The sequence below is a fragment of the Brachionichthys hirsutus genome, chromosome 12, assembly GCF_040956055.1.
Source record: "Brachionichthys hirsutus isolate HB-005 chromosome 12, CSIRO-AGI_Bhir_v1, whole genome shotgun sequence".
Lineage (NCBI taxonomy): Eukaryota > Metazoa > Chordata > Actinopteri > Lophiiformes > Brachionichthyidae > Brachionichthys > Brachionichthys hirsutus.
The window spans coordinates 6763778-6791371 of NC_090908.1; the positions used below are offsets into that span (position 1 = coordinate 6763778).

At 40.6% G+C, this 27594-nt stretch overlaps 1 protein-coding gene across 1 annotated transcript in view; it reads right to left on the bottom strand.

Annotated features, from left to right (window-relative positions):
* Positions 1-3392: 3392 nt before the first annotated feature.
* Positions 3393-27594, bottom strand: part of LOC137902425 (ephrin type-A receptor 6-like) — a 123438-nt gene continuing 99236 nt past the window's right edge. The window contains exons 6-17 of the mRNA XM_068746510.1: positions 26844-26968; positions 26353-26515; positions 23645-23753; positions 14446-14516; positions 13054-13179; positions 12329-12514; positions 8333-8394; positions 7967-8176; positions 6185-6334; positions 4230-4423; positions 3883-4032; positions 3393-3507 (exon numbers count right to left, since the gene is read on the bottom strand). Coding sequence (XP_068602611.1) covers positions 3393-3507; positions 3883-4032; positions 4230-4423; positions 6185-6334; positions 7967-8176; positions 8333-8394; positions 12329-12514; positions 13054-13179; positions 14446-14516; positions 23645-23753; positions 26353-26515; positions 26844-26968 — 1661 coding nt within the window. The remainder of the gene's footprint in view (positions 3508-3882; positions 4033-4229; positions 4424-6184; positions 6335-7966; positions 8177-8332; positions 8395-12328; positions 12515-13053; positions 13180-14445; positions 14517-23644; positions 23754-26352; positions 26516-26843; positions 26969-27594) is intronic.

Below are 27594 nucleotides of genomic sequence, written 5' to 3' on the forward strand. Positions count from 1 at the left end.
GTTGGTGGAACTCTTAGGCATGGGGGGCACTAGGCTTCCTCAGCTGCGGTCGGATGTGTGAGATTTCCACTTAAACTACACATCAAAGATATGAGATTGCTTCACTTCCGTCTTTCAGTTCTGCTTTACTTTTCTTTGCTCGCCTAAAACAAATGATGAGCCGTCGGCCACCAGAACTGTTCATCTTTATTTGCAAATAAATATTCGCTGTAACTGCCTCTTACAGTGTGAAAGATCTACAACATCTCTTTGTAAATTATAGAAAAATAAAATACAAGAATTATAAGTATACTTGTACTTTGTACAAAAGAACGTCCTAACATTGCTCAGCAGTAGAACATGCTAAACAAACAGCATCTGATATTGTCCATATTCTGTAAAAGAGTGGTGACCTCGAGCGAGTGTGCACAAACGTGTATACAGTTGCATCTGGATGTATGCGTGCTTCTCTCCTGCTTCTGAAACATGGAGTATCCTCTCAGCATCGATCACTGTGCCCCAGTTTGTAGCAAAAGCACAGCTGCAGAGGGGCAGGCTGCACCCCTCAATATGGAATAAAACTCACACTAATGGATAGGTCCTGTATCTGCAGTGAAACTTATGCATGAACTACTGTAACACGTTTTACCTTGCATGGTTCACAGACTAAGGCATTCTGTGTGGGTATGAAAGTGTGTGTTTGTGTAACTGTTCATGCAAGAATGACAAATCATGAGTTATGATGCTGCTGTTTACAAACCTGATTCCCATTTTTTTTTTTGAGACACTCTGCTAAACAGAAATAACACAGAACGATTCCTATCCTTTTCAAAATTCAGTCCAATTGGAAACAGCACAAAGACACGATATCTGAATTAGATATCCAATTTAATATCTAAAGCTAATTTCCTTTTTTAGAAAATTTGAGATCGGCAAAGCAAAAGACAGGAAAGATGTTAGACGCTAAAAAACCTGATTGGATCATTCCACAGGATAAAAGGTTCATTAAGACGCGAAAAAGGAAAGAGGCATCATCCAAAGACAGTCACTAGAAAGGAGGACCAGTTCATCGCATTGTGAGACTCTGGATTGCGAAATAGTCCAACAGATTAAGAGCGATGTTTCTCAATGTACAAATGAAAGGAATTTGAGGTTGTCCTCACCTACTGTTCATAGATTATCAAAAGATTCACAGAATCTCACAACATTTCTACATGTAAGCAGGAAGTTACAAAAAGCAAAAAAGAAGCATTGCATGCCTATGACCTTTGACATATACAGTGGGACTACATCAAAACAGACATGATTCTGTGCATTGACTTTGGAATGATCGGGTAACCACCGTCAGTAAATACAATTAATTAATTCATCTATAAATATAGACTCTACGATCTCAGACACAAGTTATATATCGGCAGCGTTCAGCGGTGCTCCCGACTTCCATCAGCTGGAGCTCATCTGCAATTAATGTAGAGGAAAGTGGGAGAATGTCCTTTGACATGATGAGACCACAGTTCAAATTCTGTTTTGAAATCATGGATGTTGTCTCTCTGGGCTGAAGGAAAAAACGTATTGAGAGTGTGGGGCTCATTATGATAAAAATGCAAGTGTTGTTAAAAGGTGACGTGACATGATGGTGAGCATGCCCCCCCCCCCCCCCCCCCCCCGCACAAACATTTTGTTACTTCAAAAATTAACCTAAATTCATAAAAAAAACAATCGACTTCATTGGTTTGAGCACTTAATGTTTTGCCTTTGTGCTGCATTCAATTGGATTTAGGTTAAAAGAGATTTTCAAATAATTTCATTCTGTTTTTAATGACTTTTTATGTTACGTCTTCTTTTCTGGAATAGGTGTCGTATGTTCCGTCTCTCTGCCTCCTCGGCAGTTATTTATTTATTGTCCTGATCAGACAAAGACGACGATCTTCATTCGGTGGGTACCACCCACCAAGTCGTTGCTGCGACTCACCGAACTCGATATAATCTGCAGCACGTCCTTCTCAAAACCGATTTAGCAAAAGAAGACAAACGCTGATTTGAATGGCAAACTCCTGACAATTTGACACCATCTACTGCAGATCTAACAGTTTCCAGTTCAAACTACATTTACATACACTGTTCTCCATATTGCTACAACTTCAACACAAGGCACAAACTGACTGGAGTTACTTGGGTCAGTCCAGTAGTTTTGCACCATCCAACAGTTATTCTGCTCAGACATGTTGAATCAGGTTTCCCCAGAGCTTCAAACCGCTGCCTGTATTAGTACATGTGCAGGCATAAAGAAACAAAGAGTGCACATGAAAGCTTATTCTGAATAACCATAGAAGTCAACTTTCCAAACAATTTCAAACAACTTATTTAACTTTTGTGAACATTCATATGTCAAGACTGTGTTGATACTGTGTACTTTCTTTCAGGCAAAGCATAACATTCACAACCCCCCCCCCCCCAAAATAAATAAATAAATAAATCACAGAATAGACTTGTATGGTTATTCAAATCAAGGCAACAGATCCTGTCCTGAAAGCTTAACATGATAATAAAGGTGGGTGGCGTTACATGAGCCTCGTGCTTACCTTTCAACAAGAGTTCTCTCATTGCACAATTCTTCATCTCTCTGTGAGACAGCAAGGTGACTGCATAATACTGTATTGCTGATTTGGATAAAATAAATAAATAAATAAAACTTCTTAAATAAGATCCAGATTTACTAGGGCTTTCACATACAGGACTGTGCATTTATATATATATATATGTATGTATATATATATAGATACTGGGTTATGATAATAATTATCATTAATTGTCTATACACATTTAAGCATTCCACAAATCTCCATAACTTGTTTCACCAAGTCTTTCTTCAAGTATCGGTGTACCAGACTATCTGAAGAAGGTAAACAAAAGCAAAACAATTAAAATCTTTCGTGGCATATTACAAACTCTAAAGTAATTATAAAACTGCGGACATTTTCGGTTGCACACTTGATTAGCAGCTACATGAGCACATAACTCAAAGCAAGAAGAGAACAACTGAAACAGTCAAAGGTTTCGTAGATTACGTTTTGTAAATCTACATGTCTAGGTATTGTTGCTCAACACACAAAATTACTGCCGCTGCAAAAAGGCATTACATTCCCCTAAGTACAGGCCTGGGCCAGTCTTTAAAGTCAATCAGGCTGCAATAGCCTGGCAGAGCCAGGCGTAATGGGTGCGTGGGGTACAGAAGGAAATAGTGTGACTACAGGATGTGAGGGAGACCAGGGGGCAGTCTGCTGTGGTGGTCCGTCCGATGACCTCCTGCATGAGGGGCGAAGACTCAGGCACAGGCTGCAGATTCAGTCCAACGGTCTAGACTTCACTTCCCTCCGGTCCATCTGTCCGTCCATCCCAGGGTGTGTTTGTCCTCATACATGAAAACCGTTCTCCTGTTCGTGCAGTATCTGAAGACATAGGGTCTGAACGCTGCTGATGATCCGCCTCTGGTGGCCGATCAGCTCCACGCCAATACGCCTCACATCTCTAGGCCAAGAGCGAAAACACGGAAAGCACACAAAGCATGCACAAAATGTTTTAACTGTGGGCGACTTTCCATTGACTCAATTCATTTAATAATGTTCAATTATTATTAAATCTAAAAATTGCCTTTCATTGCTTTATAAAGTTGGAGAGCTCATAAACACATGGTCAAAGTATCTGATTCTAGTAACATAAAGTCTGATTCTAGTAACATAAAAGTGACCATCAACGCTCACTTTCAAACACAGGCTTCCCGTTAGCTACTCACTGACGTTTGAAGGCTTCTCTTCCCATTTATAGCACAATTATCCCTAGTACTGCTGCAAAGATTGGTCTTATCTGATATCTATCCCATTTAATAATGGATCAGCTACTCACTCAATCCTCATCCTTGCCACAGAATCCAACGTGTTGTAGCCTGATGCCATGAAATTGCTCTTGTACTGACTCATCTTAATGGAGTCCAGCCAGTCTCCGACAGAAATAAGCATCGGGTAGTCCATGTCTTCTCCTGGAGACTCTGGTAGACTGATTAAAACAGAGCAACAAAAACAGAGATAATGTCAAATTCTTGCTGGTATTTTTGGAGCATCTCACTGAGCCTACAGGCTCCAAGTTCTATGAGTCACACTCGGTCCTACTTATGATCCCAGTTCACCATTTCTCAAAGGAGCTCACAGTGAATTCACATTTAATTTGATACAAGAGGATCTTCAATACTTCACCTCTGAATGTCCTCTACCAACGGCAGCAGGCTGCTTGGGTTACGGATCAGTTTATCCAAGAAGGAAACAACGTCGATGAATTTGGGTCGATGGCTCCTCTCTTTCTGCCAGCAGTGCAGCATCAGTTGATGCAGGGCGACGGCACAGCCCATCGGCGCAGGGAGCCGGTAGCCCTCCTCGATAGACAGGATCACCTGGAGACAGTTGCATACGATGAGCGAAAGCAGAATCATTCTGGAAGATAGTCGCTCTATTTGAATTTAATTAGTTTGGGAATTTATCTATTTGTTTCAAAAGTTAGAAACATTCAATGTGCCCCAAACCCAAACTGCTGGCTCGCTGTGATAAAAGCACATTTGGGCATGATCTCACTTTCTATCTGGAGTTTGCCTTTATCAAGCTTTGTAGTTATATAAGTTGGTGCTACGTTTAAAACTAAATCCTTGCAATGTGAAATATTATGTGCAACTTCTGACTTTGTGTGTGTGAGCCAATTTTAATGAGAGCTTTTGTCTGCGTGCACACATTCTCATAATAAAGTCCTGTGAAGTGTAACGTAACGAGACCCTCTACACAGCCACAGGTTGTACATGCACAGAGGTGTATAGAAATCAATCGCACAAGGAATGTCACCACTTTTCATCAGTTTCTCTTCAAATCCAAATGTATGACATTCGTATCATATGTCAGAGGGTCACCAAGTTATTATGATTCATCCTGCAGAGGTATTACTGTGTTTTCCAGATTTCGTTTTGCTAAAAGGGCAATTTAGGAAATCGCTAGGGCATTATGATTTATCTTCTTGGACTCTTGAATATCTGTACAAAATTGTCACCCAATGCATCTGGGTGATATCACACAGAAAAAAGTCAAACCATTTATCTGCAGTGGCAGAACAGGAAAGGCAGTGAAATACCAACATCAGTGGAATTCATCCTCTGAGGCTCATGAGAGCCACTGCCAGCCTGAGAGACACGCCTCTTGTGTGGGAAGACACAGTCAAGTAGTGATAACTCTTCCAATATCTCTGACAACATGGCGGACACAGAAATAAGATGTTGTAAATTTATCAACGGTTTTCTGATTACGCATGATTTTTGAAGTGACTTTATCTCTCACTGGGAGTTGTGTTTCTGAACACCTCGTCAAGTTCAATATTAGCTCTCTTTTGCTAATGACCTTAGACTTGCTAAAGAGGTCAAAGATGTAGAGGTAATAATTCTCTGACATCAGTAAGAGTCACCCACGCTAAAATAAGACATTACAATTCCAAACAAAAATTGGTTATAGCTGCTTTACGGTACATTAATAATGACTGTTTATCCATAGTTAAGTCTGAGGCAAAGAGACAGATTAATAACTTGAGTTTTCTTTTATTCATATCCAAGAACCTAATCTAAATCTTAATTGAGTGCAAAGACAGTTTACTATCCCATCGGAGCTGAGTAGCCGCCTTGCAGTGGATCTTCCTATCCTATTTATCACAAAGTGGAGGTCCAGGCTTACTTGTCGGGACCTGTGGTCAGGGGCTGAGATACGGTTAGGCTGGTCGGCCTTTTACCTTGGAAAGAATTTCTAAGCAATTCCCCGAACGGCACAAATCCTGTATGGGGGCGTCCCTCTATGTGTTAGGGGCTGAGGGGATTATGGAGGAGCTTTCATACTCAGGATCTATTTCCTCCTTGGCCCCGTCAATCCCTGAATAGAGGCCAGGGATCAGTGGGTTTCTCAGCCACACTGAAACCACAGCTTTAAACTTCCCCCAACTGGACTCCTCCTCTGAACTGCTGACTTTTATTGCTCTTTCCTTTTCCTTTTTTTAAAATCCTTTTAGATGAATTTTACCAGCATTTCTGTTCCTCCTTTATACAGGTAGTGTTTTCCTGCAAGGGAACAGCCTAGGTGCTAGCCATAGGAAAATAAACTCAACAGGACTACACAACGATAATACTCACATCCTGATTCGACATTTCCCAATATGGTCGTTCCCCATACGACATCACTTCCCACATGACGATACCATAACTCCATGCATCGCTGGCAGAGGAGAACTTCCTGTATGAGATGGCCTCAGGAGCAGTCCATCGGATTGGGATCTTACCTCCCTGTTGACACATAAATAAATACAACTGTTTCATGTTTGATGCACAGGGATCTGGTAATTTATTTCTCAAACTTTCCCCTAAGGTGCAGAAATTTCTCCTGATTATCTGAATCTTTTTAAGATATTATGGACTGTAGATGCTATAAGATACATGGACGTAGTGAGTGAGGACATGAGAGTGGCTGGTGTTGGGGAGGACGATGCAAAGGACAGGGTGGAGTGGAGAGCATTGATTTGCTGTGGCGACCCCTGATGGAACAAGCCAAAGGTAGTAGTAGAAGAAGAGGAAGGAGTGTAGATGCAGAAATGTTCTTAAACTGTTGGAATAATTGGCAATGCTGATATTCATCCTGCTGAATGGTTCAATGTTTGGTTTGAGGCTTTTTAACATCCTACAACTTTCACAGTTTTTGCTGCCACTGTAATGACTTTTTTGAGGCATGCTTGTTGGAATCTCTTAAATGACAAAATGAATGATGAAATGATCTTCTTCAGTGTCATTAATGGTTTACACCTCGCTTGGCCTGGCCTGGCCTTGCTTCGCTTTGCCTCACCTCACCTCAAGCAGCTCTCAGTGAGTCTCATGGGACAGAAAGCTAAGCTTGGAGCAGATGTACCTGCTATCTTCCTTGTGAACCAGGAAACGGAGACCAATGTGGGCTCAGACTGATTTACAGAATGGCCAAAGATTCAGCACAAAACAATTTTTCTTTGAAGTGCAGTTTTTGTCATCCAAGGTTTCTCCATCTATTGCTACACATCTGACTAATGAATTAAGTGTGATGCATCAATTTGCTGATGTCTCAGGCCTGCATTAATATCAACAAATGATCCAAGTGCCCAAAATCTGTAATGCCTTTGTCCTCACTCACAGGTGAGGACAAAGAACAAACTTGCTTTGGAGAATAATGATAAATTTTAATGAAGCAACAGCAGGAAATAAAAGTTCAGTCTGCATGAAACCCTTTTTCCAGTTTCAGTACAGATGTACTGTTAAAAAAAGGTTTTCAGGGTATTGTGCGATTTAAGCATCAGATACGCCTGTGTTTTATTACGGAGTGATGCAGAGACAACAGCAACACAACAGCTGGTTCGGAGTGTGTTGTAAACTCTCAGCATGTCTCTGCTAAATGAGTCGCTGTTTGCTTGGTCTCTGCTTTTCCTTCTCATATAGTTCAGCTTCTCCATCTCTACTCCTCTTACTGGGTTCTCCAGCAAAGCCATGTCCAGACTGGGAGAGCTCAACCAAATGGCAGTGATGCATTTGACGTTTTAGACAAATTACATATTTTAGAAAAAGTCATCTTTTCTATATTACATTTGCATTGCCTCCGTAATTTGAAGTAATAGGAGGTGGATAATTTACTGTAACTAGGAGTAAGAGGCACAAACGCGTATTCTTCCTCATTAAAAGCAAATGTAGCCCCAAATAAAACAAAGGAAACCTCTCATAGCTATACCCAACAGTGAGAAGAAGTTGTTTATCTTGTCACGGTATGACACATATAATCTCTGGTTCTAAATCAAATACAGATATAGTTCCCTGTTACGAACAGAACAGCATGACATCTGATTTGTCAGCATGAAAGGAATGATTAGTAGCTTCTTGGTTTGATAGGGTTGGGTCAGGTACCGTTGTGGTGTAAGCCGCCTCCGGGTCGTCCTCCAGGACTCGGGACAAGCCGAAGTCTGACACTTTACACACCAGATTGTTGTTGACCAGGATGTTCCGGGCTGCCAGGTCTCTGTGAACGTAGCCCATGTCTGACAGATACTTCATGCCTGAGGAGATGCCGCGCAGCATGCCGACCAACTGGATGACAGTGAAGTGACCATCATGTTGCTGAAGGAGAAAGAATACAACAAAGAAAAATGTATAAATATTCTTTACCTCCCCCTAAACAAAAGAGATCTACATTTATTATTAACATTAGTACTTTTGTTGTGTATTTCCCACAGTAATGCCACCCAGCTGGAGACATATTGATAAACAACTCACCCTCAGAAATGAGTCCAGAGAGCCATTTTCCATGTGTTCTACCACTATCATCACAGGCCTGCCTGCAACATAAATAAATAAACAAGCACAATAAACACACCCAACTTCTCTAAAGACTGTTTCTGAGTTATGTTTTGGAAAAAGCTGGAATGAAACATTAAACACACCTAAAAATACTGCTCTGTGTGCACTGATGAATGAGCAAAACCATCATTTGATCCAATGACATCACATTAAGGTCATGTGATGACCCCAAACCATCCTCATTTGAATAACCGGAGATGCTGTCTGACAATCTTTGGGCTAAGACCAAACTGAATGTGATTCTTTTTTTTTTGGCTTGTACCTGATACCGTTATTTGTTCATGAAATCTACTCGATAGTCTTCCTTTACATTGACTATAACATTGAACTGTGCATGTATGTGTGTGTTGCAACCTGCCAGTCTAAGACAGATAAAGGGATTGTGACTGTGAGGGAAACACACAGACCATCAGCAGTTGATTGATGCATCAAGTCAAGATGCTCAATTTATAAAGGTTTTCCATCTTGATATGTCCACCCTGCCGAATGGGACCTGTTCAGTATTCAGTCAATGCATGACATAAAACATTAGGTAGCGACAGGTGCGCGCTCTCCCCCCACAGAGGCCCCATTCAGCGTTACAGATTGACTGGTTTACAGCTGGGAGGCAGTTGTCCTGCTCTCTGCTGGTGAGCTGTAAACCATCCGAAACTGCTGGGAACAGAAATAAAATTGTTACTGTGGTGGAGTAACGCCCCCGTGTCACACTTGTGATTGAAGACAGAGTTTTTTTTTTATCGTACGGGGATGCAAAACACAAGAATCAGGATGTAGGATTCTGCAAACCATATACGGATTAAAGGTATTCAATTTAGATTTGAAATATTTCTCCTCGTAAACGTGACTAAAAGAACACAGAATCAGAATCATTCTCTAGACCACAGTCATTGTTGTTAAAAATATTCTCTCTCAATTTATCTTATTGGATAGTAATTTACATTCTATTTGATATTGTTGGTCTTGTTTCTATCCTACTATATTTTTATTATTTGGCACATTTCCAGCTGCTACCTCTTACCACTGCTGTATACAACTGAATTTCCACCAAAGGGGATCAATAAAGGCATCTTATCTCATCTTGACATTTTACATGTGGTGCATTCATCATCTTTGGCTCACTGGTCACAAGGTCCAATAAGAAGAGCCTTCCCCGCACACTTAAAAACTTCATGCTGCATAGAAATGGAATTCGATAAAACACTGCTTAATTTTATTTTTCAGTTTCCTCTAAGGAGATGCTCAAAAGATGAGATGTTTTGCCAAAGGGAAGTCGGGACTGTACAAGTTATTGTTCCACTGGATTGCCAAAGATTCATCTCTTCCCAGAGCTTCCATGGAAAAATAATAATAAATCACAAAAATGCATAAGAGGACAAGAATTTAGAATAGCAAATAGCAAAAGATCAGTCGAATAAATCTGAGAAACGTGTTCACGTCAATTTTTAAACAACCTTTAAATAGTCAAATCAAACATATCCTCACTCACAAACTATCTATGGAGAAAGGAAAACAGAGTAGGCAGAAAAAACAATGCATTGTTTACATTGTTGTTTGCTGCACAGTTGTGTTCAATTAATATTCAGATACTTGTGACCAATGCAGCAGGGACAGACAGGAAATTATTTGATCAAGTTTTGCTCTCCAGAGCTAATTAGCATGGTGTCGAAACAAACATTTATGCAGTGCAGCGCCTGCATGAAAACAAGCGCACCTGTTGAAAGAGTTTACTGCATCACCTGCGATTCCAGAGCAGGTATAGCTGTCAGTCACACTACAATACGCGGAATAATTGGTCTCGAAAGAACAACAACAGATGTGGGGAGGAAAGTTAGGACAGTGGTTGTGCATTCTATGGCTCCCAACACTCTGATAGTCATCTGTAAGTAAGTTAGTAGAATATTCAGTAACATTTTGACAAAAAAATTCTTTTCTGGAAGTCTATTTACAGGACCGAGTGCTAGAACTCAATACACGGGACATGAGTAGAGGTAAATAAAAGTAGCATACCGCATATATCAGTTTGTGATACCAGTTCAACTTAATGAAAGCCAGTGCTTTCAGAAAACTGCATTAACACTGTAGCTTTTGTCTTACTTACTTTCAAGCAAACAAATGGTGACCATGTTGTAACAAACACATGGGCTGGCAACACTATCTGAAAGATGTTTTCTAATGATGGTATAAGTTAAAAACATCCTCCTGTGTTCCTGTCAATGCACCAAGCAGTTCAATGGCAAACCTTTCAGCTGTCATTGACTGAGTAGAAAGTTAAGGGTCAATCGAGGCAACGCCGATGGGACACTAATACAGAAAATAGAAATATAAGTCACCAGAACTCTGGGAAGTTCCAGTTAATAGTTAAAGATGCCTTACAGATTGGATCGCTGACTAAATCTCATCAGTGCACTAGAGTAGACCGCAAGCAAGTAATGTCAAGGAGGAAACAGGAAATGATCTCAAGACAAAACTTGAATCTCAAATCTTGCATGACGTGATATTGTTAAACAACTACAGTCATTTACTTTTAAACTAAGCAACTTTATTAAGTCATTTTAAATTCACTGCAATGCTAAACCCTAAAAAGTCAGAATACAGTCCGACAGTTGTTCTTTCTGACATAAAATTGATTGAAAACATAAAGAACATTTTCAAAAATGCTATTATTCAGAAATATTAAATGATACTGTGTCAGCCAGTGATGTGATTAAAAAGTGTTTCCTGGCCTCACAGAGTATATTTATTATTTGTTTACCAGAGAAATCATCTCAATGGTGTGTGGGAGGATTCTCTCACTCAGTAGCTTTAGACAACGTGGACCATAAAAACTAAATATGTTGGTGCAAAACATCAGCAATCAGCAGCTTGAATGCAATATGTAAGTGCTAAATAGACTGTTATAATAATAATAATAATTATTGTTATTATTACCATCATCACAGTATTCAATGAATCCTTGAAGCAGGGTCAAAGCTAAGGGGTGTCCTCCATCCGCATTTAGGGAGGGGAAAGTAAAGGAGTCAGGGGACGCATTGATATTCACAGCCATGTCTCACTTTATACACCCTCTGTAAAAACAACCATATGTTGCACTGGGTGGGTCCCGTAAAACAGAGCTCATTAACACACACACACACACACACACACACACACATCTACACACACACCTTTTTCTGATAAAGCATAATCCTGCACCAAAACAGGCTGATACAATATAGACTTTCCTTGTTGGCTACACAAACACACACTCACTATGACTAAATAGAGAGTAATTCAGGAAGCATAAACATAAAACAAAACTATGTGTATAATAAACATACCAGAGTCACTTCACTATTCTTGTAAACACAAAGAAAAAACAGACCCGCTCTCTGCCGGGGGGCTCAGCACACTTTATTTTCAAACCAGAAAATGAAATGGCTTCAATTTTAAAGATAATATTTTACCTTTCAAGCAACCAAAGGCATATATCTATCCACCCGATTGTCAAAAACAGAAGTAAAAAAGAGCGAGGAATTTGAAATAATCTAGTTTTATTTGATTGTGCTTCCATGCCAAGTGATAGACGTGAGAGCAGGAGTGAATTGGACCCGGACCACATTTTTATGAAATGGCGTTTTTGTTTTTTGTCTTTATGATCTGTGGAAATGAACAGTTGGGAAAATGCACCACACTTCTGACAGAAACGCACAGAAACAGAGTTGAATTGCTGTGATACAGCCCCACTTGACTGGCATTCTTCTGGTAAACACATAAATATCTATGAATACTTTTTTGTACAACAAAATGTGAAAAAATATTCGAATCTGACCCATAGATGAGTTAAATATATTTCATCCATGGAACTTTTGTTTGCAATTGCTGTCATCATTATTGTTGGAATGAAATATGTTGTTAATATATTTCTAGTCTTACTTTTGGTGACGACACCCTCCAGCCTGATGATGTTTGGATTGTCAAACTGGCCCATGATTGATGCCTCACGCAGGAAGTCCCGCCTTTGCCGTTCCACATAACCACCTTTCAGTGTCTTTATTGCCACTGCAATCTCCTTCTTCCCCGGCGTTCTCAAGCGGCCGCTGCAGACCTCGCCAAACTCACCTGCAGGACAACAGCACACACAGACACATACAAACGAATACAATACGGAGTCGGTCACCTAACTGTATAGCTTGTGCATTTTTCCACCTGGGGGCAGTGTTGCAGTTCCCATCCATGCATCAGCATTTATTGCGTTCTCTAAAAGTAGTTAACTTAATGAAATTATTTTCTTTGCCTTCTTAAAAAACCCTCACATCTAATATCATAATTTCTTTTGTTCTCTAAACCCGTTAAAGCTGTAATATTCCAACAGTCTGTGTGGAGAAAATGACAGTCAGACATGGGAAATTGGAAAAGGGCATCCCTTTTAGCTTGTACAATATAATAGATGGGTTTCATGGAAATAATATAGGTGGAATTAAAATGGATAATCTCCTATAGCATGATTTAAAGGTATTGTTATCCTTAACAACACGAAGGGATCCTTGTACGCCCATTAAGCGGTGAATATACTGTAATGCATGAGTGTGTAGCTTGGTGTGAAGGCACACGTGTGTGTGTGAATGTGTGTGACTGTGTGCACGCGTGTGTGTTCTTACCTGCTCCGATCACCCTCTCAATACGAATCCTGGCTGGGTCGATCTCCTTGGTGAAGTCGTGAATGGCCTGCGTGGGGTCTTCATAGGTATCTGGGTCCACATAGGTCTTTATTCCTGGGAAGGGGACTGTGAGGACATGGAGGATAAAGAGATAAAGAGCAACAGAGTGCTGGCATCTTCCACCAGCTTCCACTCATTTTGACGACTGTTACTTTTGAAGGTAAGGGAGGCTCTTAAGTCACATTTTAATATTAAAAATCAGAGAACTACATCTGACAGCTTGTTCCCCACCTTCTTTCCTTTTAACATTTCTAGCTGTGATCTCAGTCTGCTTAAAACCTCCTTGTTTCTCTTTGTCCTCTCTTTGCTTCATCTGTCTTCCAAGCTGGGTGCCCCCAGCCTCATTTCACACACTCCTTTCTGTTTCACTGCATACAACCTTACCCGAGTCCAGACCCAGTCTGCATTTCTCTGCTCGCTCTCAAACGCCTTCTCTGTTTTAGCTTTGAAGCTCTCATTCGAATTTCTCTTTTGTGATTCCAGGAATGAAAAGTTTGGAGTTTAATAAATGCCCCCCCCCCCCCCGCCCTGCCCCCCAAAGAGAAAAATAAATGGGGAAAAGACACCACAAGGTACTCCAGTGTCGAAGCAGACCACTTAGGGATGCAGCTGATTAATAGAAAAATGTAGAACATTAAATGAAACCTTGAGGGAGACAAGAACCAGTGTTGGAAATAGGGAGAAACAGAGGAGGAGAAACAGCAAGATAAAATACTATGCTATAAAGAGTCGCTACCTTGTAAGACATCTTCCTAAAAAAATGTGTCAGGCCGCTGCTTTTCATGCAGCTTTAGTTCCAAAAGCAAGTCAGTGTTTTTGCATTCTGCAAAGGCCTGAGGTGAAGATTATTAATCCTGCAGGTTGTTCACAAACAAACACTCTGTTTTACTTTGGCTACTACTGAGTGTCTAAGAAACACCACAAAATCAAGCCTGGTTGTTTCTCACAAATTGGTTGGTTGTTATAGCGATCTGTTATGCAACGTGACAACCAGAATCTATCAATTTTCTATGATCTCATCAATGGATTGACATACAGAGAGAAAAACAGCAAATCATGCTTCCCCCACTTATTCCCATCCGTGGGTGATTGAGATTCACCTGTATTACATATATTTTACTGTGGAGCACAGACAGGATAAACACAGACATGGGGAGAACGTGCAAACTCCACAGAGGATGGTCTCAAATCTGTTTTTTTTCTGGAACCCGGCTTGCCCTTTTAGACTCTTCCTACCATCATTAATATTAATGTATTATTATTATTAACTCAATCTCATTGTGGGTGACAATGAAGGAAGAAGACGGAGGAAGGCAAGCGGTCAACATTTACCATGTCCATTCTGATAACTGGTCCTCCTTTTCTCCTCTGAAGTCATCTTGGCCTTAAAGTACCACTGACACCTAGAAAACACATTCATTGGTAGAGTTAAGAGACCTTATTTTAGGTGAGCATGAACATTATTAAATGTATCTAGTGACTGTTACAGCTCCATGGGTTGTAGAGAAGTTGAAAGTGTTTATGAGCTGAAGTGAAACAAGAAAAAGCCTCAACTGAAGACATACTAAAGATAAATGAGGCAATGGACTACATTAGGTCTTACGTCATACTGGAGCATTATACTGCTTGTGGCAAGGTTTACCCACAAGTGTTTGTTTCGTTTGTCACACAATCACATTGCCAAAAAATGTCATTTCTATCTCAACATTAATGCCTTTTTATGAATGACTTTCTAAAAGGAGATTCTGAATATGCAGATACTGAATGCTTTTCAAGAGCACCAGAAAGAAGGCGCCTTGTGCACTGTTTGCCTGAAAATAATAACGACTATCCCCACCATCACCCATCTCCATTATGCTGAGTTTCACAGTGATAGTCATCCGTATGTCTTCCATTACTGCCAGTCCCTGGAATAGCCTAATTTATTTCTGCTTTGCATCGGCATTAATGGGTGCAATACGGACTAGCGCTACCTGAAAGGTTATCCTCGTAATTGAGCAGTAACTGTGTGAATGATAAATTGTGTTTTCACACTTCTGAACCAGAGACATATCCCATGAGCAAATAGCCATGTGCTGATGGTAAAGTGATATTTGACAACCTGCCACTAACATTTTGAATCTGCTGAAGAAACCTAACATGCACAGTTGCAAACAGCATCTGACTGAGATCGTAAATTATAAAGCTTTTACAAGAAGTAACTGAAATGGTTGGTTGGAGGTGATTAGACAAATGCATCAAGCAAAGTAATAAGGTTGATGGTAAGGACAGAGGAATACTGTAGGTACAATAATTCCATTCATAGAAACACATTCCACATAACTTGCTCATGATAAACCGGATAAATTAGACAGAAATCACCAATAAAAGAAATAGAACAAATCAGAAATGAGGTTGATTTAAGATTTGAGTGCATTTGCAGAAAAGACAAAGAGAATTAAAGCTGCGAGCAGCCTTGAGAGGTTCCTCGAACCCGGCGTACGTTGGGGTACGCGCTTATTCGCAATCCACAAATGTCAGAAACACGCGTACGTTCTCTAGACGTGACCCTGATGAAGCGTGTCAAGTTTGGGACCGATCGGACAATGTATGCTCCTGTTCCTGTAGGTGGCGCTGAGACTATCACCGTCAATGGCATGTACTCGAGTTCAGGTCTGGACTCTCATCCAGCGTGTGAAATTTGGAGACGGTCGGACCGTGTAAAGTGAAGCTCCAACAGCCACGCACGTCACGCCAAAACATCAAAGTTCGCAAGGCCGCCACGGCAACAGCGATTGGCGAAAACACAAAAGCTTCGCAATTTAGCGTCTTCAATGAGTCGAGAGGCCGTCGCCCAACTTTGAGATCGATATCTCAAAACCTCTAGGAGGAGTATCGCAAAGTTCGAGACCTCTAAAATGGTAAAATGGCACATTCAAACGTGGCCTGTGACCTCATCGTTCGATCGATCAAAAATCCCTTCGCAATTTCACGTCGCGGGTACTTGGCGATCACGTCATCCGAATTCGACGCGAATCCGATAAAGCGTCTGGGAGGAGTTCGTCAAAGTATGCCAAAAAACGTACATAATCCAATATGGCCGACATCCGGGTGGGCGGGGCTACAGAAAGCCAATTACAAATATGTCTGGAAGGACGATTTGGACGTTACCCCCAAATTTCGTGACTATCGGACAAACTACGTTCAAACTACGGCCTCCCGTGCGTTAGGGGGCGCTCTGGAGCCCACGAAACACGCCGAGAGCAATCGCTTTACGAGCCGGTCAAGTTGGGAGATGTCCGTCTCCTGACCAATTTTCAAGAGTTTTCGCGTATGTTGAGGGGGTCAAAGCTACGCTACAAGGGAAAAACAATCAAGGGGGCGCCAAAGAGCCAATATGCGACGTAACGTTAAAATTACACAATCAAATCCTCGTAAGTACCGTTGCGAACCCGCACGTAAAGTTTCGTGTGTTTTCGTCGATCCTAAAGTCCTCAAAAACGCGTTCGTACATTTCAAATTTTCGCACGCCGTCCAAGATGGCTGACTTCCTGTCTGCGTATAAAATCTCAAAAATATTTACTAGCCTCGGGACCCCCAGAGGTACGACGTACTCGGATTTCGCGACGATCCGAGCACCTTTTCGGAGAAAAGCCGACTTCAGGTGGCGCTATGGAGCCCCCAATCCATATACAATTCCAATCAAATTCCAGATTTAGAAACTAGACACCAGATGTGACACTCCTATATGTTTTCGACACCTCTAGGTGCCCGGGAAGCGCCTCAAAAAGCCATTTGAAAATAATAATAATAATAATTTCTCAAAAAACAATAGGTTCCTTGAACCTTCGTTCTCGGAACCTAATTAAAGCTGCGAGCAGCCTTGAGAGGTTCCTCGAACCCGGCGTACGTTGGGGCCTGGCGCACGTTGGGGTACGCGCTTATTCGCAATCCACGAATGTCAGAAACACGCATTTGTCCTCTAGACGTGACCCTGACGAAGCGTGTCAAGTTTGGGACCGATCGGACAATGTATGCTCCTGTTCCTGTAGGTGGCGCTGAGACCATCACCGTCAATGGCATGTACTCGAGTTCAGGTCTGGACTCTCATCCAGCGCGTGAAATTTGTAGACGGTCGGACCGTGCAAAGTGAAGCTCCAACAGCCACGCACGTCACGGCACAACATCAAAGTTCGCAAAGCCGCCACGGCAACAGCGATTGGCGAAAACGCAAAAGCTTCGCAATTTAGCGTCGTCAATGAGTCGAGAGGCCGTCGCCCAACTTTGAGATCGATATCTCGAAACCTCTAGGAGGAGTATCGCAAAGTTCGAGACCTCTAAAATGGTAAAATGGCACATTCAAACGTGGCCTGTGACCTCATCGTTCGATCGATCAAAAATCCCTTCGCAATTTAACGTCGCGGGTACTTGGTGATCACGTCATCCGAATTCGACGCGAATCCGATAAAGCGTCTGGGAGGAGTTCGTCAAAGTATGCCAAAAAACGTACATAATCCAATATGGCCGACATCCGGGTGGGCAGGGCTACAGAAAGCCAAGTACAAATATGTCTGGAAGGACGATTTGGACGTTACCCCCAAATTTCGTGACTATCGGACAAACTACGTTCAAACTACGGCCTCCCGTGCGTTAGGGGGCGCTCTGGAGCCCCCGAAACACGCCGAGAGCAATCGCTTTACGAGCCGGTCAAGTTGGGAGATGTCCGTCTCCTGACCGATTTTCAAGAGTTTTCACGTATGTTGAGGGGGTCAAAGCTACGCTACAAGGGAAAAACAATCAAGGGGGCGCCAAAGAGCCAATATGCGACGTAACGTTAAAATTACACAATCAAATCCTCGTAAGTACCGTTGCGAACCCGCACGTAAAGTTTCGTGGGTTTTCGTCGATCCTAAAGTCCTCAAAAACGCGTTCGTACATTTCAAATTTTCGCACGCCATCCAAGATGGCTGACTTCCTGTCTGCGTATAAAATCTCAAAAATATTTACTAGCCCCGGGACCCCCAGAGGTATAGGAAATGGCGAGATATCGGATGACAGCATCCACAAAAGATCAGCGAAGAATTTATCCAAGTAGATACTTGGATATAAAAGTGTATAAAACACCAAGTACCCCGACAGATTCACAAACTGAGCCATAAAATTTATTAGCAAAGTACAGTAAACAGCTCAAACACAGAACTGTGAAAACAACAACTGTGATTGCCATGCAAAATATTTCAAACAGAAGCGAAAGAGGTGAATTAAGAGGAAATAATTGTCTGAACTTCAAAGCAGACAACACAAGTAAACACTGACCACCCCTATCTTAATAACTCCTACTCTACAGTATACAGGATCTTTATTATTCATATGCTAGTCTTTATGTTGAAGTGCAGTTTTGATTGCAGAGCATGCTTTGGTTCCCAACTTTCAACAACATTTCTAAAATGTCTCAAAAAAACTCTGACAGACATTGGCTGATAACAGAAGCAACTAAAGCGACCTGATCCCGCTGAAAAAACCAGTGATTGCATTTAAGGCTATGAAAAAAAAAATACAAATGATTGAAAGAAGCCAGCATGTAATATTTCATGACAGCTTCCATGGCAGCACGCTTTCAAACAATCTGCCGAAGCCTTCCACTCACCGCAAAGGTATTATTACAAGATGCAACCTGCATGTTTTGATGCATAAAGCACATCATAAATCGTCTTGCTTGGCAGAATAGTGTTAAACATAGGATGTTGTAGGGTTTAATCTGATATTTTAAAAGAGGGATGGATAATATTGGAAAAAGCCAATATTGTAATATATTGTTTGAATACTGCAATATACAAATAATGAGGAAATTGTACATGCACAGACTGTTTATTTACTTTAAAATGTTTTGCAATGTTAAAAAATAAATGCTTAATCCAAAGAAATCAAAATTTCACAATTACACGTACCAGTAATTCTTAAAAAGTATTTTGTAGTGGAACACCTGAAGACTGTGAGTAGGAGGGATGCTGGTTCCCATTTCTTTAAAGTTTATCCCTAATAGATATTTCAGTATTTATTAGATGCATTATAGAATTCGGCCGGCTGCTTCTTCAGTCCCACGACACTTAAAAATCCTTGAAAACAATAAAACTGAAGCTTGTGACCTACAGATTGAAATGTTTTTGCGGTTAATGATGCTGGAAGGATGACATTTTTATTTGAACTAAAACATGTTTTAGATTGATCGGACATTTAAAGAACACCCTTAACAACCTACAATGGCCCAGAGAGGTGTATCAAGCAGGGTTTTGTGCATAAGAGATGGTCATTCAGTGATGCATTTATTATCATGCTGCCAGAAAAGGTTAATATGTCATATATTTGTGCACCTGAGCCTTTTGGCCTAAGATATATTAGATGACATTTAATAGTTATTTAGCAAAAAAAAAAAAGTTCACGAGATGTTCTGTAGATCATGAGATGTGTGTCATCTGAGAATTTAATCACATTCAACAATATGCCTTATTTTATGTTATTTATTTTAACCTCTGTTGGGGTGTGCTTGGTGCAGCCGCAGTGATTTAGGTTTTGAATGCTGTACAACTGTCTTCATTTCTTGCACAAAGGACCACTGAATAACTACGGTGAAGTTAACTTAATGCCAGATATTCAAAATATGCATGCATGTATGGATGTTGTGGGCAGGCACCCATATTGACAGACTGACAGGTATTCCATCCAATAATTTCCTTCAGATCAAATAAAATGATTGAAAGGATTTATTTAAATCCGTCGGCAGCTGCAGACACCTATTTTCTTTTTTTCTTTTGGTCAGATTGCATATAAAAATAGAAAAACCACTTCTGAATTGTATTACCATCACTGCTGTTACTTTAAGAAGTCCACAACATTTTTGCAATAGAGAGCAAATATCAAATAAACTTTAAAGAGGAGTCAGCAAAAAGAAGGGCAGAGCCCAGAGGCTTGACCCAAACCCCCAGCAGAGTCTGAGACAGAAATAGAGACCTCTCATAGTCCTGCAGTCGCTTCAGACAGTCCTATCGCCACAGTGGCAGACGAGTCCATCGCACTCCCCGCACTGTGTGTCCACGCCATTGTGGGAGGGAGATGTTATCTTCCTCCTGGAGATGAAGCTGGACAGCCCAACAGAACATGATGGTACTAATATATTTTACTGCTGGTTTTGGTCTGGTTATATTCTAAATGTTAACATAAATGTTAATATTTAGAATATTTAGAACAGTAGCAAATCCTTATAGTGAGAATTTATAACCTTGCTTTGTTTCATTTTATTAATTTGCAGTAGTACTAAATAACATTATGGCTGTTCAGCCCATTGTATTAATGCATCAATACTCAACATTTCTATAAATTAATAATCAAGCGACATGTTCAGAATGTATTGTAGGCTATAAACTGTAAATAAAATGGTGTGCGGACACATTTAAAATAAAATGGCCCAGATATGGGGGAGACATTGTGTAAAGAGGTTTCCACCACAAATTCTGATCATAATCTAATCTGAACACCACAAAGACAGATATAATAATATATTACACAACACAAGATGCTCCAATACAGACATGTTACACACACAAAAACACAAGAAGAACTCCTTCTGTGCAGTACACACTACCTTTAAGATTCAAAGACAAATAATAGCTAAAATTACTGATGTATAAACAATCTATTGATAAAGCTCCACTGATTCAAACAGTTGGTTATAATACAGATAATCATGCCACAAATCTGAGTGGTTTAATTGTCCCACAACAAGATTTATTTGGCAATTTCAATGTAGTTTGGAGTATTGAGCTTGATGTTTGTGCTGCTGATAGTATGCTGTGGAATTTTTTGTTGCAACAATATGAATCTGTTCATTTACTTTTCTCTATTCAAATGGAAATCTGTGATTTAACACGCTGATGCCTGCCAGCTTATTCAGAAGAGTCTGACAAAATGTGACTGAAAGTCAGCATATGAAATATTAATGCATGCGGGGGCCTCATACTTCACACCTTTGGGCCAATATCCCGATTACTGTAAATGCAACATATTAGCACACAGCTGCTATTTGCAGATTGACAGACCTGACGTGACGTTGGCTTTCATTTGAGCGGTGTTTGTGTGCACCTGATGGAGGAGCGTCCAGTGTTCACTCTCCTTTAATGCCAGCTCTGCTTTCTACCAGCTCCTGAGGGAAATACAGTATATGGCCCTTGAGCTGCTAAGTGCTCCACTATATTCACCAGCTAATGGCCACATCTGTCTGTTTGTTGTTGTTGAGCAGGTGCGGTGTGCGGTCATCATAGTTTGTTAGTTGTAAACAGCTGGCTGCTCCTGTTGACGGCTATCTGTGAACTGATGGGAACAGCAAAGCACAGTTCTCCGTGTGGATTCTTGACCTCAAGTTACCCCCTTAATTATACACACTCACTTCATTGTTCCTCTAAAATGGATTTGCGCAGATAAATATACCAAAACGGTTAGTATGGAGTTTTAAGTAGTATTATTTAAATTATGTAATTATAGGCTACAGTCTATTTGTTGGTAATGAAAATTCTCGTACTAGTAGAGAAAAATGTGTGTGAGCGCTTGCCTGCAAGTGTGTGTGTGTGTGTTTGTAAATGTGGGTCCATTTATCCATGTGAGCCCTCTCCTTTTTCAAGTGTTAACATAATCTGGGTTGCCAGATTAGAGCGAGTGTCAGAGGGCTATGAGCCACAGGTTCCCAGATTGGCTTCGGCTAAGTGAAGTCTGTGGGAGCATGGACACTGATAGACAGAGCAGATAACGCGGCAGGCAACACTGGCACAGGGGGGACAAAGAGGGGATTGGGACAGCCACTGTTGACCTCTGCTGATGGGGTCAAGCTGTTCATTAAAGAAACGGTGGCATGCGCCTTTATCAGTCTTTTCCAGTTCTATCCTCTGATCCTCTTTATCCGCCTTTCCCTCTATTTCACTGGCTTTCATGTTGAACAGAGGCCACACACACACACACACAGCCACAGACATCACACACGGAGAACTTGGCTTCACCCTCTCCGCTGTTCAGCATTGTTGCAGTACATATTCACGAGCTCTTTACACCCCCCCCCCCCCCCAAGAAAAACAACCTTGTCAGAGGTCTAATCAAAGCAGCGGTGTAATTCAAACCACTCCGCTCCAACACCCCTTACCCTGATGTGGCACATCTCACTGTAGAGGGCACACAGACGAGGATGGATTCTAGAAACGCATGATGCAGAGCAAGTCCATGCAGTTTTCACTTTTGAAAGGTAGCATGAAGAAAGGCAACCAGATTTGATTTAGAAAGCTTTTAAGGCAGGCAGGTGTTAATACTCCAAATAAGGCAGGCCCTCTAATAGCCTCACTTGAGTAACACGGCTTCACGTCGGCAGGTTGACTGAAAGCTCTCATCTTTCTCAACCATGAAAAGTACATTTGGAGCATTTTTGAAACTGAAGGAGAGTGGAAATTCCCACTCGTGGATGTGACAGATGGTGATGAAGGTAATGAACACTCCGGCTACTGCTGCAACTGCTTTAAGCTGAGCCCAAGTAAATCCCAAGTAAACATTCTATCTAATAAATATATTCATCATCATCAGGTCCTTCGTGCACTGAAATGCGTCAGCACTTGTAATGTGTGCTTTTAATACAAAAAAAAAAAAAAAACCCGTCACCTTGCATTCAAAATGTAAGGTGCCAGATTGGTTAGCTCAGTTGGTTACAGGACTAAAGAATGCATGACTTTTGCTTCCCCATATATACTACTGTTCCAGTAACTGCTGTCTTTTAAATACTGGTGAACCATTCCGAGGCAATTCATATCAATTAGAACAGATAACACTACTATTTGTATACAGAATTCTTATTCAGATCAACTACTTCCAAATTTTGGTATCCAAGAGTACATCTGAGTTTGAGAAAGAAATAAAGAGTATAACATTTGCAATAAGAGGGAGATGAGTGTGGCTGCACTTTTCAAATTCTCGTCTACACAGTGCATACTGCTTGAGTATTTCTAGAATGAATGCAAAGCTGTTCACATCCGATGCTGCGAGAACATCGGCGGAATCATCATGCAAATATCAGAATCAGAATACTTTAATAATCCCACAGGGAAGCTCTACTCAACAAAGAAACATAATAAATAACAGGATGTATATAGTGCAGTAATAGATAAAGAAGACAATAATATATACAAATACTTAACAGTAATATAATTTCACAAAGATGCATTGCGTTCCACCAGTTTCTGTTTCAGACACCTGTTTTGGCTCAAAAATAACCCTTCGTTTATTCTCAGTTATTTTATCTTATTTGATCCTTGTTAAAGAAACAGAGGAAACAGAGCTTTGGCCAAAATACATTAAACCAAAAAAATCATAAAGGCAAAAATTGTCTTCGTTGACAGGTGTGAGAGTAGAAAGCAAAAATATCAAAAATAGTTTGTACACCTCAGAGTACTGAGAAGAGGCCCAATCAGGGAAATACGTGAATGAAACTCTATACTTCAAATCAAGGACAGAGACGTGCTCTTACCTGCCAGTGATCAGGAAGAAGAGGGTGAGGATGATGAGTAGGGTAAAGCCACCAACCGCTGCTGTGACGATGACCAGTACCTGGCCTTGGTCCGACGCAATGTCTGACGCTGAAGGTGGTGGAAAGTGGTGAATGGTTAATAAGAATGAATTTGATATGAGGTTGGGCAGAGAAAAGACAAGAACCAGAAGAATGCGGGGAAGAAGGACAGCAGAAAATCTAACAGAAAAATTAGGATAAAAATACAATCAGACAAAGGAGAGTGGTTGATACAGGTTAGAGTCAGAATTCAACATCGTCTTTAATAGATTGCTGTCTATCACCAAACCTCGCCACTCTTTAGAGGAACATTTGAGCAGCTCTCTGTGATGCAAAAAAACCCTCAGTCTGCCTTTGTACTGGTGTGATTTGTATGCCTGCTGCTGTTTAATTAATATTATTCATTCATGAAATTATGATTTAGTCGATGATAATTTGGTTTAAAATGCTCCCAATTGATATTCATGATTTTCCCTTTTCTCTGTCTTGTCGCAAGGCTAACGAATCCAAGATAATTGAAAGATGATTGCTATTATCAAACTTATTTCTACAATATTTCATGGTTAATGAATATCAATTGGAGATCAGGGTGCGTGGTCACCAGCCCAATTAATGAGGTCCATATATGTTCATACAGTATTTGCTGTGTCTCGAATGTGTGTGTGTGTGTGGGGGAGGGTCTGTCTGCCTTTGGGTGGATGAAAGTAATTACTCTCATAGAGAGGAAGCATGAAAGTAGCTGTGGCCTGATCACACAAGACAATTCTCTCAGCCGTCAGCTTCACATACTCTTCACATCACTAACTAAGCAGGCGTGTTGTGTTGAAGTTGTTGTAAACAGGCATGTGGACAGAAAAGGGGGGAGGAGAGGGGGGAGGAGAGGGTTGACAATATTTTGAATAAACGAATAAAAGGCATGTTGAATAGACAAACAAGAGACAAAGAGAGCGGTGAAAGAGACAGACGAACCCAGAGGACGGAAATCAACCATATGAGATGGTGACTGAGAGTCAGGAAGACAAACTGACAGGGACGAAAGAGCGGTAGTGACCCAATCGGCTTTCTCCTTTAGATAAAAGGCCAGTCAGTACAAAGGCTTGGCCGAGCCCTGTCTGATCCACAGATAAAGCAAAGCTCTGGCGCTCTGGAAAGGAGAGGTTCACTCTGAAGCCAAATCACCCGTCAACAATACCTGACCCAACATGAAAGGGCTGTCGGGTCTTTGTATTTTATGAGTAGACTGGCAACAAAGCTACTACTCAGACACAGAATAAAACACTGAGATCACACCAAACATCCAAAGGCAGTATTGCCAGATTTTGTAAATGATTGTATTAATTGATTTTAATCCTCATTCCAGCTGACATGCTGATCTTTTAAGGGGTTCGGGTTAGTGGAGATTTATGCAAAATGAAATCTGGTAGAAGAGACACATTTTGCAGCATAGTCATATTGTGAAATTATGACGCTTAGAAATCCAGGCGTGAAATATGTGATTGACTAAAAGGAGGCGATAATTGTAAATTGCAACAGTATGTTAAAATCCATATTAAAAGGCTTTACTGCTATATCTGTGTCATTATTACTTATGACAATTTGTGACAAAAAAACACTGTCTACCTATGTTTATTAATCGAGAAAAACGTTGATCTTCCAAATGTAATTGACTTGACATATAAAATAAATAGGATTTATGCGAGAAGAAAATGTTACATTGAATTAAGGCTAACATTTGTAAGAAATGAGAAATGTTGCTTAAATATATTGAAACTCGTGGTGTAATATCAATAAAGATGCAACAAAAACTTTCCATATTTGTTCAGGTTTTAACAATTGTATTATTTTATAGTAATATAATACAAATAATCTGTAACACTCACCCTTTCAACTATGTATTTTTAGAAATGAAAGACAGTATCTGACACATCAGCTGCACATTTTAATCGGATGTTGCTCCTGGAGGCAGAATGATATTTGGCCTTATTAGGTTTTGCACACTCGGTGGCGGTTATCTCGAGGCTCCATGACCTTCATCTGACCTGAACTGCTGCTTGCAGCAAATATCTTTGAAAGTGTATGAGACATCTTGACAATTAGAAAACACAAACATTTTAACTGCAATAATTCATTCTATTTCAGCATTGTTCTTTTTTCTTATTAATGTTTTTGCTTTAAAGACAAAATAAACTATTATCTTTTTTCCAAGGACGCACGAGTCTTAGTTGACCTTGACACAGCCCATTAAGTTTTTGATGGATTCTAAGTCTGGTCGAGGTCTGGTCACAATAAGTGGGTTAATATAATGGATGGCTGAACCTGGACTGACCTCATTCATGACTAATCTAAGTCGTATTTAGTTTGTTGCTATTATGTTACATTTGTGCGTACTTAATTTGAGAGATTTACTGTACTAGCACATTTAGCACACCTGTTTGAGTTGTTATTCTTTAGTCTCACAGAAGACCCTAAATGCTCTATTTATCAAGTCAGAAAAAGTGATAAGAATATTTTTGATTTATTATTTAAGCCAGGAATGTGCTTTGGAGGATTTAATTTATCTGGTCATGTTTGCTGTGAAAATACAATCATCAGCGGTACAATTCCACTTGTTAACACCAAAGACAGACGTCGAAAGCAGTGCTGTACTGTGGGTGGACTTGTGGACTCACAGTCTCCTGTAGTTTCGTATTCATATTTAAGGGAGTAGGAACTATATCCAGCAGGAGTGCGGGTGCGTACGCTGAAGATGTACCAGGTTGCTGGTTTTAAACCTGAGATGATCACACTGGGAGCCTTGGTGCGTGTCGACGAGTAGCTCAGCAGCTCATGTTCCTGTGGGAAAGCGATGAAGATGATCAAAAATAATCTCAGCAATTCAGAAATGCTTTGCTCCAAAAACAAAGTTGCACCTTCCTCTACAGTTTGAACAAATTCCTACATTCTCAACTTATGATGAGTCGAAGAGCGTAACAACATTTTCACATACATCTTCCTTTCATTTAGACATATTGGATACAAACGGACAAAGCGGTTCGGAAGATTAATGCATCAATGAATGATGGCTATGTTAGCAGAACACAATCCCAGGTCAACAACAACAACAACAACAACAAACAGGTCCTGCAATAACATGTTTAGAATAGAACAGAGAAAACTGCACCTTCTCATGATATTTGATCTCGTAGTCGAGGATGGGAAGTGTCGCTTGTCGAGGTTGCTGCCAGGAAAGAGCGATGCTGCTTGGCGAGGCCCAATCCTTCTTCAGCGCCCCGGTCAGAGACGGACCTGGTTTGAAAACACAAATGGGACAACATCACCTGTAATGCCATTTACTGATGACGATTTTCCACAGGAAATTACAGGAATAAATAAATCTGATGATACAGCATGATCAAATGAGATACAGAAATAGTACCACAAAGATAGTGGATGTTTAGAGGTCAAAAAATGACGAGGTCTGTAAACCGGCCCTCCGTTTCTTTGTTTGCTTGTTTAGTTTTTGACAGAAGAACACGGTAGAACTTATAGAGAAATTATAATGTATTTTGAGTTACTGTAGTGTGTAACAAGGCTTTTGCATGCTAACGTGCTAAGGTACTAAATGTTAGACATTACATGCTAAGTTTTTTTTTTTTATTCTTCTTATTGCTCAGCTAGAAAAAGCTGACCTGAGTAAACGGTTCGATTAGAATATTTACCTAATACAGTTGAGAGTTTTTATACAATGAAGGTATACAGCATAACGCAGTAAGACATCCTATGTTGGCAATGTGTTCGTAAATACGTTTACTCAGTAATGAATGACACAAACAGCAGATTAACGCCCTGGTATAGCAATAATAAACACACACACATGGATGTTCACGCCATAATTCTATCTCAAATGAGGTTTCAGTCCTTTCAGCTCCTGC